The sequence below is a fragment of the Lactuca serriola genome, chromosome 2, assembly GCF_051521515.1.
Source record: "Lactuca serriola cultivar US96UC23 chromosome 2, Lser_US96UC23_V15, whole genome shotgun sequence".
Taxonomy (NCBI): Eukaryota; Viridiplantae; Streptophyta; class Magnoliopsida; order Asterales; family Asteraceae; genus Lactuca; species Lactuca serriola.
The window spans coordinates 85,079,970-85,097,286 of record NC_136409.1 but is presented as its reverse complement, the minus strand read 5'-3'; the positions used below and the strand labels follow the sequence as shown (position 1 = coordinate 85,097,286).

The 17,317-nt window shown below is 26.9% G+C and overlaps 1 protein-coding gene across 1 annotated transcript; it reads left to right on the top strand.

Moving 5' to 3' along the window:
* The first annotated feature begins 2,197 nt into the window (after positions 1–2,197).
* Positions 2,198–15,087, top strand: LOC145086485 (serine carboxypeptidase-like 16). Its single transcript, XM_079024248.1, has 14 exons — positions 2,198–2,362; positions 2,822–2,967; positions 4,757–4,830; positions 4,934–5,056; positions 8,781–8,883; positions 8,971–9,008; positions 9,136–9,237; positions 9,321–9,407; positions 9,490–9,564; positions 13,470–13,541; positions 13,623–13,771; positions 13,853–13,966; positions 14,505–14,559; positions 14,753–15,087. Exons 1-14 carry the CDS (start codon positions 2,211–2,213, stop codon positions 14,846–14,848), a joined length of 1,386 nt encoding a protein of 461 aa, XP_078880374.1. The 5' UTR covers positions 2,198–2,210; the 3' UTR covers positions 14,849–15,087.
* The last annotated feature ends 2,230 nt before the right edge of the window (positions 15,088–17,317 follow it).

Genomic DNA, 17,317 nt, shown 5'->3' with positions numbered 1-17,317 from the left:
GAGTTGACCTAGACTATTACATTGACAAAAATGCTTAGCCCTGAAACCCGGGCGTTACATATATTTAATAAACAATTAATGGATACTCTATTATAAAAAGATCAATCTTTTTTAGTAGACACACAAATACAAATCAAATACAAAATTCACAAAGAAAACAAGTTTAAAGTTTTTTGGTGTTGGTTTGAGGGATTTGAACAATTTTTCGAGTTATGTTATTATGGTAAAGTTTTTAATTTGTAAGTTTGTTATATATATATATATATATATATATATATATATATATATATATATATATATATATTTGTATTTGTATTTTCTTGATTTATGTATTATTTTAAGAATATCATTGTATGTTGTGGTTGAAATTTTAATGTAAATTAGATAAGATTCATGTTATCGATCATATGTTATGGAATGTGATATATATAATATTTAATTAACTATTGTATACATGTTTATATGTTAATGTTGCTTCAAAACAAAAATTAATTTAAAATCATGAATATGTCATATTATCCATGTAAACATTTTTTAAAATGCAAATTGTCTATATTATCACTTTATATTTTAGTTTATATGTTTAACATTTTAATTATAATAATAAATGTTTTCTAAAAGTTTCTTTCACTTATTAATAATAACAAGTGGTTTTAAAATTAATAAGCAACAATAATAAATAATAAAATAATATTACATGGATATGTTGTATTATCAATGCAAGTCTCTTTTGAAATGCAAATTGTCTATCTTATCACTTTATTATTTAATGTATGTTTCACATTTTAATAATAATATTAAGTGTTTCTTAAAAATCTTCTTTAAGTTATTATTAATAATAAGTGGTTTAAAATTAATGAATGACAATTTTAAATGATAATAACATCAAATTATAAATTACATTTAGCTATAAATAAATTGTACTTTAAATGAACATCATTATTGAAATTAAAAAATGATCGCATGAATAAAAATATAATCAATCACTAATAATAATTGTTAAAAATAATATTAAATAAATAATTATATTTAACTATATTAATGAGGAATGTGTGTTAATGTCAATGAATATTATTGTTCAAAATAACAGAAATTATATATATATATATATATATATATATATATATATATATATATATATATATAGAGAGAGAGAGAGAGAGAGAGTTAGGTTCAAATGTTTTCACTATCTATTGTGTGCCTGTATGATTGATTCTAGACCAATCATTTTAGTTATTTTAAAAAAGTAATTAATGCATATTAAATGCTGAAGATGTAATTAATATCTATTATATTTTGAACATGTAATATGCATTAATTTTTTTTCTTAAAATAACTAAAATGATTGGTCCAGAATCAGTCATACATGCACACAATAGATAGTGAAAACAAAATAACCTAACCCTATATATATATATATATATATATATATATATATATATATATATATATATATATATATATATAGGGTTAGGTTATTTTGTTTTCACTATTTATTGTGTGCATGTATGACTGATTCTGGACCAATTATTTTAGTTATTTTAAGAAAGTAATTAATGCATATTACATGTTGAAAATATAATAGATATTAATTACATCTTCAACATTTAATATGCATTAATTACTTTCTTAAAATAACTAAAATGATTGGTCTAGAATCAATCATACAGACACACAATAAATAGTGAAAACATTTGAACCTAACTATCTCTCTCTCTCTCTCTCTCTATATATATATATATATATATATATATATATATATATATTAGTGTAAAAATATTATTTCAAAGTTAATGTCAATAACATAACCATTTTAAACATATATTTTTCAATATTTTAACAATATATTTTTAATATTCGTTGCGCAACGTGCGGGAATTCGTCTAGTATATATATATATATATATATATATATATATATATATATATATATATATATATATATATATATATATATATATATATATATATATATATATATATATATATATATATATATCGCCGTTAAAAAAATACTAAGTCAACATGTGTATATCCATACATGTGTGGCTTTTGTCAAATATGTGTTCCACACGCTTCAAAATTTATTAATAAAGTTAATTTATATGTCAGTAAATGGGATTATTAATTATTTATCCACACGGGAGTTCCTCTATATATAGCAATAAACAGGTAGAGCGAAGCACGTGCAACTTGAGATATCATAGTATAATGGAACCTAGTATGAGACCAAACAATATGAAGCTTTCTTTTATTTTCGTTTTCACCTTTCACTTCTACTTGATTGTTTTATCTTACTCCAAATCAATTATCAAAACAATTCGAGGATATGCAGGAGATCTTCCTTTTAAACTTGAAACCGGGTATGATTTTCATCTTTTCTTTATTTATCTGTTAAACAAAGAATGGAGCTACCAGCGATTGGTAATTTATGTGTACGTGATTAGAAATCAAATAGTAATCACCAATGATAATTCTTATCACAAATAAAAATGAACAAGACTATTTGGCATAACTCCACCATTGGTTGTGGTTTTCAGTTATGTGAAGACTCATTAGCTAAAATAGTGATAATATATGTCATAAAGATTCAAACAAATACTCAAAACATGCATTCATATAAAAAAATGGGTTCTTCGACCACTATGGCATCCTCGATTTGTGAGATTATGGGGGAGAGGCTTGCCTTATGTGAATTGTTAAACATAATGCTCTTTAGTAATGTGTAGTATTTTCTCATGACCATCTTGATGCGTTTAAAATTTGAAATTGGATCGGCTCAAATAATGTTCTACCTATTTATCCTGACAATTGTATAAAAGGTATATTGGAGTAGGGGAGAACAAAAACGTACAATTGTTTTATTACTTTGTCGAGTCAACAAGGAACCCACAAGAAGACCCGCTTATATTTTATATTCCCGGTGGACCAGGTGCTTCTGCGTTAATCACATTCTTATATGAATTAGGTATGTTTTGATTGCTAGTTTTGAAATTGTAATTTCGTTACTTTTTTCTTTTTGTGACTTTTATATTTATAATTTATAAACTTAATAGCTTGCACTTTAGAGGATTTTGATAGTTGGATAATTGAATTGAAATTTCGGATATAATAAAATTTTCTATGATCCATTTTAAAATTAACAATGTAAAAAAATTTCGAATATGCAAAAAAAAATTCGTTATTTTTGAATTTTTTAAGTAATATGTTCGAAATATATTCAAAATATTTATAAAATAAAAATATGTATTTTTTAATATTTCTCTAAATACAATTTTTTTTGATTCAGTGAAAAATAAATTTTCTCAAAATTTTTCCAATGTCTTCGATGTAGCAAATATTTATTTTTGTTATATATATATATATATATATATATATATATATATATATATATATATATAGAGAGAGAGAGAGAGAGAGAGAGAGAGAGAGAGAGATTTTTGTAACCAAAAGATTTGTGATAACTTTTGAACAATCACAGTAATATGGACTGTTGACGAGCAAACCAGCAGTGTATACAACTATTGAATGTGTGCATACATACAAATTTCAAAAATAAATAAAAAAAATTATCAAATATATTTTTTGAGCCTCAATATAGTTTAGACGCACCATTTTGAAAAGATTGGTATTTTTTGTTTTAAAAATGATAAGTTGATTATGATTTCTTAAGTTCATATGTTTTTTTTTTTAATTCTCATGATAACTCAACCATATATATATATATATATATATATATATATATATATATATATATATATATATATATATATATATATATATATATATATATATATATATATATATATATATATATGAAAGGAAGGGTTGTTTGGAAAACCCTAAAAATTATAAAAATGCATAAAAAAATACTTAGAGATCACAAAACGTTTTTTTGAAAAAATCTCAGCTTTTTAGACAAAATCGGTGAAAAAAATTTTGAAAAAAAATAAAAATTGAATTTTTTTTCAACGAATTTTTATAAAAAAATTCAAAAAAAAAAGTTTGTGATCTCTAATTATCTTTTTTATGCATTTTTTTCAGCGAATTTTAATAAAAACCTACGATTTTTTACAAATCAAAATGTATAATATCTGTGGATTTTGTCAAATACATGGTCCACACTCTTTAAATTTGGTGACAATATTACCATTCAAAAATTAAAAGTCAAAATGTCTATATCAATACATATGTGGCTTTTGTTAAATCCATATTCCACACTCTTCAAATTTCGTAAAAATCGTAAGATTGATACGTTCATAGATTTTGATAGTGAGGGTAAGTTAAGGAGAACATGATCATTTTGAAGTCTTATGTTATCCGTTAGATGCTTACAATTTTCTTCAAAAATAATTTGGATTAAAAGTCTTCATTATATATTCTATATGTTGTTCAAACTTTGAGAAATAATTTTCAATAAGAACTAGCAACATCTAGTTGAATTTTATACGGTACCGGTAGAAATAAAGTTATAAAACTGGATTAAACTAAACAGAATTGAAACGGCCTGTTTTGCTGTACCACCTTACGACTAATTCACCATTGTCACCTACCATTCTAATTCCTTCTAAATGATGGAACCCTAATCAGGAAAGAAAATCAAAGAATACAATCACAATATATAACTATTTTGTTCTTAATCAAATATATTGTATGTAGAAGTTATCTTGGTGCAAAAAACATTTATGATGCAACGACTTTTGTATTAGAATGATTTATTCAGTGACTTCACTCAAGGTGTTGATATTTATTTATAGGTCCACTTAACTTTGATTTGGATAATGATCTGGACAATATCACATTAATACTGAATCCAACCACATGGACACAGGTTCACACATTCATCATTACTCATTATTTTTGTTCTTAAGGCAACCTACCTAGTATACTACTAAAATAAAATAATGATTTTAAGATTAATTTTATATGTTTAGATGGCCAACATCATATTCGTGGATATACCGGCTGGTGCGGGATTTTCCTATGCTGAAACAAAAGATGGATGGATTAGCAGCGACAACATCCTGGCTGATCATGCTAATGCGTTCATAAAGAAGGTTTAACTAAAATTACACATAATCTAAATTTGGTTATAATAATTCAATGACCTCGTCATATTTTATGATATGGATTAATAAACTTGTGTTTTACTTTAAATAAATTTATTTTGCTTTTCATGTAGCTTTTGAAAAGGGAGTTGATATTTTTATTTGGCTTTTTAATTCATACACTTAATAAAATTATGTTTTTCCTTTTCTACCCTTTTCAAACTAGGTTATCAAAATCATTTTCTTAATTATTATCGGGCATCTTATTTCGTCACTTACTTTTGATTTGTTTCCTGCAATGTTTTAAAAACCGGTTTTTTAATTGAACCGGTATGGTGACTGGTTCCCGGTTCAACCGGTTCGACCGCCGGATGAACCGGTTTCTATATTTTTCATGTTTGTTTTGTATTTTCTTACACATACATACATATAAAAATTATAAATTTGATGTTTACAAGTTCAAACATTAAAAATACAAATAAAAATAAGTTGTAGATGAATCCAAATAGATTAAAATAACACTTAACCATATGTTTTAATGTATTACATCAATCCATATAAGTCAAAAAGAAAATAAAATATAATACTAAAACGAAATATAGTTTTTGATGAATACAAACACATCAAAAGAATCTATAACATTTATTATATATTTTTATTTAGAGAAAACTAAATATATTTGAAAAAAATCATCAAAGTTTATGATGTAAATGATTTTTTTTTGTGTGTTTTTATTCGGTTTAACCGATTCAACCGTTTTATTTTGACCGGTTCAACCGGTTTTTTCTAAAAACCAACTGGTTCAATCCGGTTCAGAAATCAATGTAAACCGGTGATAATTGAACCGTTCCCTCTCCCGGTTCCCGGTCCAACCGGTTCGACTGGCCGGTTCAAATCGGTTTTTAAAACATTGGTTTCCTGATTTTTACACATTTAAACATTTAAACACGTCCTTGATTTTGGTTTCCAACATTATCCTTGATTGGTTTTAATTTTATTTTTATTTTCAGTTTTACATTTTTGTTTTCTTTTAATTCTGATTTTGTTTATACATAACAAAATTAAAGTATGTATAAATAAAAAATAACTAAATTTTGAAGAAAAAATTAAAATAAAAAACCATATAAATAAAAATATCAACACCATACCGTAATTTGGTTAAAACATCATACATTAATACAAATTTTTATTAGTGGAGTAATCTAAGAGGGTATGAGATTCACAAATATAATAACAGTCACAAACAGGGAAACGATTATTGCAGTGTATAAGTTTGAACAATTTTATGATACACATTAGTTTGATTATATTTGTTTGACAACATCTTATCTAAATAGGATGAATGTTTTTTTACTACTGCTATTGCATTGCAAGAAACACTATTTCAAATCGTGTTTCGTGATTGTTATTACTTGTGACCGTGACATCAGTTTACATAATGCCATTAATAATTATTTTTACTTAATAAATAAAACCGAGATTTTTAACCAATTCTGATATATGTCGATGGGATGTCAGTATACACTTATATGATTTTTTACATAATTTTTTCTTCAAAATGATCTTATATATATATATATATATATATATATATATATATATATATATATATATATATATATATATATATATATATATATATATATATATATATATATATAAATTATATTAAAGTAAAAATCAAATCAATAAACGGTCAGATTGAGAAACCAAAATCAAGGACGTATGTTTCCGGTTCAAATGTATAAAAGTCAAAATAAAGAATAAAGATAGATTATAAAAAGCCGGGGGAATAAATCATGTGAATTGTGAATGAAGGGATCACTCATCACTCAATTAAAAAGAGGTTTTTATAAAAGTGGTTATCACTCGAAGGGGATAAAAGGAAAAACACACATTTATTAAGTGGATGGATAATATATATATATATATATATATATATATATATATATATATATATATATATATATATATATATATATATATATATATATATATATATATATACACACGTTGAATTGAGAAAAAAAAAATTGAGAATGGGGGAATCATTCTCAGCCAATCATTATTTTTGCCGCAAAAGTCTCCAATACCGGCCGAAATGGGAAATGTATGCACATGTGTTTTCCAGCAAAACATATTTCCTTAAACTATGCTAAGCATTACCTTAATATATATACAAAAAACATAGTTTTTTTGTTTTTTTTTTAATTTTTAAGAAGCTATTTTTATAAAAAAAAAAATAATTTTAAATATACCAAAATTCATTATTTTTTATTATCTACAAATAGACATCCATATTGATATAGTTTTAAGATAAAATAAAAAAGTTATTTTTTTTTTATATTTTCAGTTATCGTTATTGTTATTCATAAGTGAATAAAAATGAATATGGTTTTTACTACAGTACATTCGTTATTCATTTATGAATAAAAACTATGATTAATTTTTTTTTTTTACAATTTAAGTATCATTCATATATGAATATAGCATATACTAAACATAGTATATTCATATTTAAATATTAGACGATACATTCACTTATTAATATTACACAGTATATTCACTTGTGAATGTTAAATGATATATTCACTTATAAATAGTATATGATATTTTCATATGTTAATATTATATAGTATTGCATGGTATATCACATGAAAATAGTACATAGTATATTCACTTGTGAATATTAGATCGTATATTCACTTATGAATAATAGTTGGTATATTCATATGTGAATATTGCACAGTATATTCATATATGAATATTACAATGTGTTTTCAGAAAAATATATAATTTTTATATGTTATTCACATATGAATAACATACATACTTGCATATTTGTTTTGTGTTTTAATATTCACATATTGATTCAAGTGAGAAAACATATTCATATGTGAATATAACGTGATAATTTAGTTTATGCATTTCATCAAACAGTTGGAGTGCATACAAGTTAACTTTTTTAAAAATGTGATAAATATGATACTTTGACTACTTAAATATTACAAAATAGTAGATTGGTGGAGAAATATATGAAAATTTCAAACAAAAAATGATTTGATCTTTTTCTAACCTTAATTTCGATGTTTTATTTAATGAACGATGTTGAATGAATGATACGAATTGAATTTTTTGTTGATTATCGATGATGTTCTTCTAATGATGCTGAGAGTATAATTAATCATAGATATTGAAGATATGTTCGTATTCAAACAAAGTTGAAGGTTGGATTGAAAGAGCAAAAAACGAATAAATTTCAACTGTTCGTATTTGTAATTGAAGGCTATTATATCATATTTACAAGTTTGTCACCGTGTCCTTTATGTTTAGAGGTTGATTAAATGAGTGGCTGAGAATAATTCCCCTGTTATCAACTTTTTTTATTTTCTCAATTGAACTCACATCTCTCTCTCTCTCTCTCTCTCTCTCTATATATATATATATATATATATATATATATATATATATATATATATATATATATATATATATATATATATAAAATAATTTTCAACGAACCTTTTTATGACTTTTAAAAAGTTTAATACATGAGTAGTTCTTTATATTCAACTAGCACCAAATAACGTTTTAGAACCTATATTTTGGGTGTCTTTTTTAAAATTCTTTATTTTGAAAGACGCATTCTAGTTGCTTGATTCACACTTCTATCAATTAGCGATTATTAGTTAAATGCTTTTGGTTGAATGTTTTTACTTTATCTTGTGAACAGTTTCTCAATGATCATCCCAAATTTTTGAAGAATCCACTTTATATAGCAGGGATTTCATACATTGGTATTGTTGTTCCAAAAATCACTCTAGACTTGTATGAAGGTAATTATATTCGTAACTTCTTTTTCAATATTTCATTTTGACGTTTGATGAAAAAGTTGAGGTATTGGATCATTTATAAATTTATAGGTAATGAGCGTGGGGATCAACCGACATTGAATATTCAAGTAAACATGAAACCAACCCTCTAAGATTTATAATGTCATCTTTTTTATAATAACTATTAACTTAGTAAATCCAAGACTTCTTAACAAATTAATAAATTATCTTTTATATTGATAAATTTGAATGTAGGGGTATATTCTAATCAGTCCGCTTACTGATAAGTTCATGGATTTCAATTCAAGACTTGAATATGCTCATCGTATGGCACTTATATCAGATGATATTTATAAGGTAATTTTGTTACAGTTTTTAAAAACCTAAAGTTAAACCGTTACTACCGTTAATTAATTTTATATACTGATTTTGTTTTGCAGTCTGCAATAAAAAATTGTTATGGTAACTATGTGGACATTGATACAGCTAACTCATTATGTGTAAATAGTCTGCATCAATATGAACAAGTGAGAATTATGAATGGCTTTATTAATATAATAAGATATTTTTGAACATGATATGTATTGCCATGACAATTACAACTTGCAGTGCACATGCCGTATCAATATGGATAATATTTTAGAACCATTTTGTGACGAAAATGATCCAATGCCAGATTGTCAAGTAATCTCTCTCTCTCTCTCTCTCTCTCTCTCTCTCTATATATATATATATATATATATATATATATATATATATATATATATATATATATATATATATATATATATATATATATATATATATATATATATACATGGAAGAGTTATATGGAAAATGAATGATTAGGGCAACACATATTTGAACCAATGAAAACATGACAACACATCACTTCCACAATAACTTCCACAATACATTACTTGTGAAGAAAGAAATGGACACGTGTCATTTGATTATTGGTTCCGGTATATATATATATATATATATATATATATATATATATATATATATATATATATATGAAGTGGTTCAAATAAGAACCCAAAAGATTAAGAACTTTAAGAATATAATTTTTTAAATGTTTTCATTAAGGACATTTTAGACAAATCCAATATTTATATTGTATTAAGCAAATTTTCCCAAGTTTACAAACTACTTGCCACATATCGTCTAACCACCGCCGAACTAATATTAAATTCAGTGGCATTTTTATGGCTCCGTTCACAACTTAATGGAACAAACATTGTAGCTTCTATTTTTTTCATAACGATTTTTATTTTTCAAGCTAAAATATACAAAAGCTTATTATAAAAAAATAGAATTGTGTCTTGAAATCAATCTTTTTTTTTTTTTTCTAAATTGTAGATTGCTTAAAAAATATATTATGTATAAGAAATATTCACAGTTGAATAAACATAATAATTCACTAATACACATTTTAATATTTTCATGCATACTTATTCATATTGTAACACAAAATTTATATACAATATACAATTTAATACAGTTCATTTTTAGTTTAATACATAAAATTCGCAGGATAACATAATACAATACATTATACACTAATTAACATATTTAAAGAAGTCAAACCCAAACTCTCACACCAACACCACGACCAACTACATACGCCACCAACAACCACCTACGCCACCTCGAAATCATCATTCCTTCTAAATCAAATCTGTATATAAAATCATTGATCGAAAAACTTAGATACTATATTCACAATTTAACAAACCAAATATTTCACTTATTCACAATTTAATTCAAAATAATTTTAAAAACAAATACATTCATATATATTTATATAGCGCAAAAAGTAAATATATTCATAAGAAAATTAATACAAACATTTATACATAAATCACTCATATTTTAACACAAAATTCTTTAAAATTCACATCTTAATACAATCAATTCATATTTCAGTGCACAAAATTCAAAAGTTAATATAATAAATTTACAATTTAATGCATAAATTAAACATTCAAAGCCATAATCTCAACTTAAAACTTACATGTATATCTTTAGATCTATAAGCTATTGCTTCTTTCAAAGTTTATCTATACAAATATTATAATTTATTTTTTACATACTTTATTCAAAATTAGATAAAATCATATGTGTATATAATTCTTCTTTCATCTTTATATTTCAGTAGCAAACAAAAAATTTATAAAAAAAAAAATCATAGCTTAATATAACCAATTCACAATTTATTACACATAATTTACAGCTTAATGTAGTCAATTCACAGTTTAAACAAAAATTAACAGTTTAATACGATCAATTTACAGTTTAAACACACAAAAAACAAATCTTCACGCACAAAAATTCACAACTTAGTTATGTAATAAATTCACAGTTTAATACACAATAATTATGCATTCACAACCATATTATCAGCTTAAAACTCTTAATACAATCAATTCATAATTTAATACACAAAATTCACAGCTTAATAGAAAAAATTAATAGTTTAATAAATAAAATTCATAGCTTAATATAGTCAATTCTCAGTTTAAAACATAAAATTGCCAGCTTAATATAGTCAAATCACAGTTTAAACAGAAACATCACAACTTAATGTAGTTAACTCATAGTTTATAACACAAATATCCCATTTTAAATGTAACATTACCATAACTAAACAACTAGTGAAACATGAAAACATCACGATTCACAACTTAAACTACTTAGATTCATATTATTTTGAGAAAACATAACATTCCCAGCTTAACAAAAGAAAAACAGTCAAATCAAAAATCGACATACCTGATGTAGATTTAGTGGTGTTTCAGCGAGGATTCTAGAGAAATAGATGGAAGTGAGTTGCACCGGAGTGGTAAGGAGAAACGGTGGTTGCGGTCGACGACAATCTCCGATCTGGTCTGTCAATCTCGTCGTAAATCATAGATCTAGAGGCAAAAATCATAGATCTGTTGTCGGATATCATAAATCTATCGCCGACAATGACAGATCTGGACCAAACCACTTTAGATCTGATGAAAACAAAGGATTTTAAAGGTCGACGACATGCAACGGTGGTTAGTAGAGGAGGTGTTGGACCAGATCTGAACAGATCTGGTGGTGTTTCACGGAGATTAAGAGAAAAAAGATGGAGACAAGAGAGATGTGTCACCGGAGCAAGATCTAGTAACTCAATATCACCAGGGGGTAGATCTAGAGATGTAAATCAAAGATTTCTTGGCAGAAATCATAGACTTGTCGTCAAAGATCATAGATCTACTGCTAGAGATTGTAGATCTATAATGAATCGCCACAAATCTGATGAAAACGAAAGCTTTTGGAGGTCGAAGACACATATCAATGGTAGGTGGAGGTGGTGGTGGACCAGATCTGAACAAATCTAGTGGTGTTTCATGGAGATCGAGAAAAAAAGCATGCGGGTGGAGATGTGTAACTAAAGCAACGTCATAAGAGTGGTTGGGTTGCGGTGGTAGAAGTTGCTTCAGGCCGAAAGTAGGTGGTGGCGGTGGTTAGTGGCGGCACCGGAGGTAGCTGGTGGCGGTGGAAAGTCACTGGAGGTAGGAGGGAGAGGAAAAGATATTTGGTGAGAGAAAGGAAGAATGAGGTTTTCTAGATCTAATGGTTTGATATGGTATTTTCAAGTTTCAAATGAAATAATGTGTTTGTGACAAAAATGTCCTTTATAAGAATTATAAAACATCTAACTAAGAAATGGCATATTATAAGCTAAAATTAGAGGTTCTTAATATTTTTTTGTTTCTTATTTGAAATTTTACCTATATATATATATATATATATATATATATATATATATATATATATATATATATATATATTGAAGCTATAAGAAATTAAGAAATAACAATAATGAAACTTAATAATATCGTAGTTGACCATTAATACGAGGGTTAGCCATTTTCACCCTTACTTAAGGAGCCTTTTGATGTTAGTTTCTTAACTATAATTTTTGAATGTATGATCTACTTAGTCTATAAGCAATTTTACTGACACTCTTGTTAACCTTTTGAATGATGTGCTTTTTCACATAAGATAATTATAGTAACTTACATCCTGGCCGGTAGGTATGGTTCATCCCTTTCATGCTAATTTACTACCGCCTTGAATGCCATGTTACTCTCCACACCATACCAAATTTGTTATGAAATACCCATCACACTATCACAATAGTTTAATTAAAAGATTAATTGTTTCTTTTGCAAAAAATTGGAAATCCATCAAACATTATTCCTTCACCGACATTTCCCTACACTAAGGCCCCATGATTTTCCACGATGCGTTTAGGGGACGGTAGTTCCAGCATGGCCACATTGCTGAGGCCTTCCACAAAAGTTCCTCCATGCAGTGGAGGTCCCATGCCTAGTTTCCTAAATTTCTAATTATTTTAAATTTGGTGATTTTTGTTTAAATTATATCAATTTGAGTACCGTATCCTAATAAGATTGATTGATTTATATGAATTGGGTAATGAAAAAGGTGTTGGAATAATGTTTTCCCAGTAATACCATGTATTTAAGATTTGTTTTTTGAAGTGTTTTAAAAAGTAATGATATTCTAATTTATTTTGATCACTACAGGAAGCTTTTGAAAAGGTTGTAACCATTTGGGCAAACAATGACGTTGTACAAAAATCTCTCAATATCCGTCAAGTACGTGTAACCTTTAGTTTCTTGAAAAGATTACTAAATCGAGACTTTGAATCAAACTCATTTGATAATTTTTTACTTTAGGGAAAAACTGGAAGATTCGAGGAACTCAACAATACCATGCATTACCAACAAGGAAAGAATGACACATTTTGTTATTCTTATGATATTTTTAGCAGTTTTCCCTACCATAAGAAACTTTCTACTAAAAATTGTAAATCGTTAATCATGAGGTAACATATGGGTTCCATCCCTCGCTAATACTAATAAAATTATCATTACATATATGCCTAAAGTATAAAATTGATTGACAGTGGTGACCATGACATGACATTTCCGTATGTTGGCGTAGAGCATTGGATTGGTTCTCTCAACCTAAGTGTTGAAATACCATGGAACCCTTTTTATGTTGATGATCAAGTTGGGGGGTGAGATTTACCTATTTATAGCTCAACTATTTTAATATATGGGACCTAATTCATTTGACTTTTAAAACATCGGGCCTACAATATATATACATACTAATATATGATGTGTTTTAAAGCCATGATGACAAAAAATCTCATAAGAACTCTATAATTAAACGTGTCCGGACGAAAGTAGTATTAGGATGCATGACCTCTTGAGAAGTCTTCATGTCCGGTGTCCCAAAGAGGACAATATATTGGTACGTTTGGATATGTATGTTACAAATGAAGTATCATTATTCCCCTGAGGGAGCCAAGTAGTTAAGGAGTGAAATTTTAGAAAAGAGGTCAAAGGTTCAAACCCTGGCATACCCAAATATTGTTACTGATCTGTGATTGACCTCCCCTGTGTGCCTTGTGAAAGGTGTGACATAGATCGCTTAGATGGTGCAGTTGAACATCTTTTACAATTATACAAACTATTTACACATTAATTAACATATATGATCAAGCTCTTTGCTATAGTTCCATACTAACTTTATCTTCATTATTTTTTCAGATATGCAACGAAATATGTACACAACAACTATTCACTGACATATGCTACGGTTAAAGTATGAAATAATCCATCTTATTTTTTGTAGAAAATTATTTGTTTCTTAGATATTTTTTACAATCATAGATCCTAAAAATATATCTTACAAGTGAAGGTCTAACTATATTGTTCAACAATCAATTAAATTCCACATATATAATATAGTTATACCTTACACAAATATGTGACCTTGGTGATTTTGATGTTTGTAGGGTGCAGGACATTTGGTGCCACATTACAAGCCTAAAGAAACTATTGTATTAGTCGAAAGATGGTTTTCGTCGCAAACTTATTCAAGTGATTCTTAAGTGAGATACCAGGGCGGATACTATATGATGTGTCATGAAGCATATCATTCAACAAAAAAATACAATGAAACAACTTGTTATTATTATTTCCAAATAAAGATTAAATCCAAACAATACATTATTTATATTAAATTGGACTATTTAGAGTTGTGGGTATTATGTATCAATGTAAATGACATATAAATTTACATGAATAGTCAAAATGTCATGTTAAGGTGAACATTTCATCAAAAATAAAGTTGACATCTATCAATACAAGTTTATATATAACTCATAACCATCTCACTAACTAGTTGTTCAAAAAATATGTTTTGGAGAAAAAGTACGAGTGTCGGCATCACATTATATAATTTGTAATAGATTATAGTCCAAATCTACTTTACTACTCGATAAATTCAAGTTATCTATAAACCAATGAAACAAATTCATCAACATTCATATGCTATTTTAGTGTAACCCTAGAATTTACACAAGAAAGTTATAACACCAGCGTTTACGATACTTTTTTAAAGTTAAATCAATAAATGAAATTGGAACTTATGTAAGTGAGTTAGTGAAGTGTAAAATCTAATATTGATTTCACTAATGTTAGCGACTATTACACAACTAGGAAAGTGTACTTTATTGTATTATAGTATAACATTGGTAAGAATGGGATGTCAAATTCAATGGGAACATGTATCATCAATTCAGAAAATCTGATTGTTAATTAAACTAAAACCAAAAATGAAATTGGGGGATATTATTTTCAATTCTAAATAACAAGAAACAATATAAAACAAAACAATGACAAAAATTTGAAACTAGAAACAATGATAATAAAGGTTTTTTCATTTAGATTCGATTGTCCCTTCAGTTACTGTTTATTTATATAAAGTGCATTGGATATCAGTTCTCTATCGATTCCTAGTATGGTTAAGCCTCTGGGTCCGATTCTAACCCTTATGATGATAAGGTCATTAACTCAATTGTCATGATATTAATTTTCAATATTGTTAGTCTTTAGTTCATACCAAGAAAGATTTAATATATTGATCTTAATAGTCATGAATATCAATCAGGTGCACTGAATGGTCATCATATGTAGTTCATAAACATTAAAGTTAATTACTTTATAACCTAACCCTAGTTTTTGGTCCAATACTAGTAATAATTGTCTAATGGTCATAATGTAACATTCAGTGTAAGGTACATTTCAAATTATAACTGAAACCCACAATTATTGCAATCTCCAGTCCCTACGCATGGTGTAAATGGAGTTACGCCCTGCATAGCTCATCTAATTGGGTTGCAATTTCGGACTTGTATGTTCGGCGTATGTAGAGGTATGCTGGGCGTACTCGTGTAAGGGTCAAACCCCAACTTTTAGGGTTTAGACACTACTTTAAGAACTTTATGGCCTCAAACCTTTGCTTATCTCTAACCTCCATCCCTCTTAGCCCTCATCTTGAAATCCTAATCCTTGTGTGGAAATTTTGAAGTTTTTTAGTGATATTTTGGTGTTCTTGGTGGTGAAGAAAAGCTCTTGGAGTTGTAGTGTTGCTCTTAAGCCTTTGGATCCAGATTCTTCTCATATTAGTGCATATTCAGGAGGTATAAAGTGGTGGACTGGGTGTCTAAGCCCATAACTATATTTAATATAAACTTGAATTAATAGTAGCACAATCCTTTGGGGTGCCCTCTAACCTAGAAATTGAATAGGATAACTTTTCATGAGAGAGAAAGAGGATGAGAGACTGATTTACTAATTTATTATATGGTTAATAAATTAATTAGAAATCAAAATAAATAATTTGTTAATATGTTATGAGAATAATATATTAATTAGAAATAGTAATATTTAATTAAGAATTAATCAGAAATTAATTGCAATTAATTAGATTAATTAAAAGTACAGAGGTTAAAGCGTAACTATTCAATAGTTGAACAAGAAGCATTCTAGAACCTTCCTATTACCTTGGACGGATTTAGGAGGATCTAGAAGATCTAGAATTATCTTTGGAGGATAATTAGGAAGCTGGATAATTACCATAAGGAAATAATATTATTTTATTCCTTTTAGGGTTATATAAGGTTTCTTGGTTACACTAAAAAAGGGACCCTTGGGATATAAATTTCGGCCAAGACTTCTAAGGGATAGTTATGCTAAATTTTCAATGTCTCTCATCTCTGTGTTTAAGTTCCTTAGTTACAAGGGTTTGGGTGTGAACCATTAGAGGCACGACACTTGTGGTGCTTGCTTCTAAGAGTTTTTCAAGAGGGTTTTGATTAGTTATTTATTACAATAACTAAAAGGTAAGTGAACCCTACTTTAGTTTTGTTGTATTCGAAATTACCTAGGGTTTATATTTTTTGTTCTTCAAAAGAATATTACTTCAATAGAGTTATGACATAGATCCTTAGGTTCCATGTACCCTTAAGTGTTAAGGATTTATCCTTGTTAGTGCATGTAAAGACCCATCAATGGTA

What these genes read in the sequence shown, in the direction of transcription:
- LOC145086485 (XM_079024248.1), top strand. Translation starts at nt 2,211, where the DNA reads ATGGAACCTAGTATGAGACCAAACAATATGAAGCTTTCTTTTATTTTC. An exon ending in CCTTTTAAACTTGAAACCGG is followed by an intron (nt 2,363 to 2,821) that starts GTATGATTTTCA and finishes ATTGTATAAAAG; the next exon opens with GTATATTGGAGTAGGGGAGA. An exon ending in ATCCAATGCCAGATTGTCAA is followed by an intron (nt 9,565 to 13,469) that starts GTAATCTCTCTC and finishes TGATCACTACAG; the next exon opens with GAAGCTTTTGAAAAGGTTGT.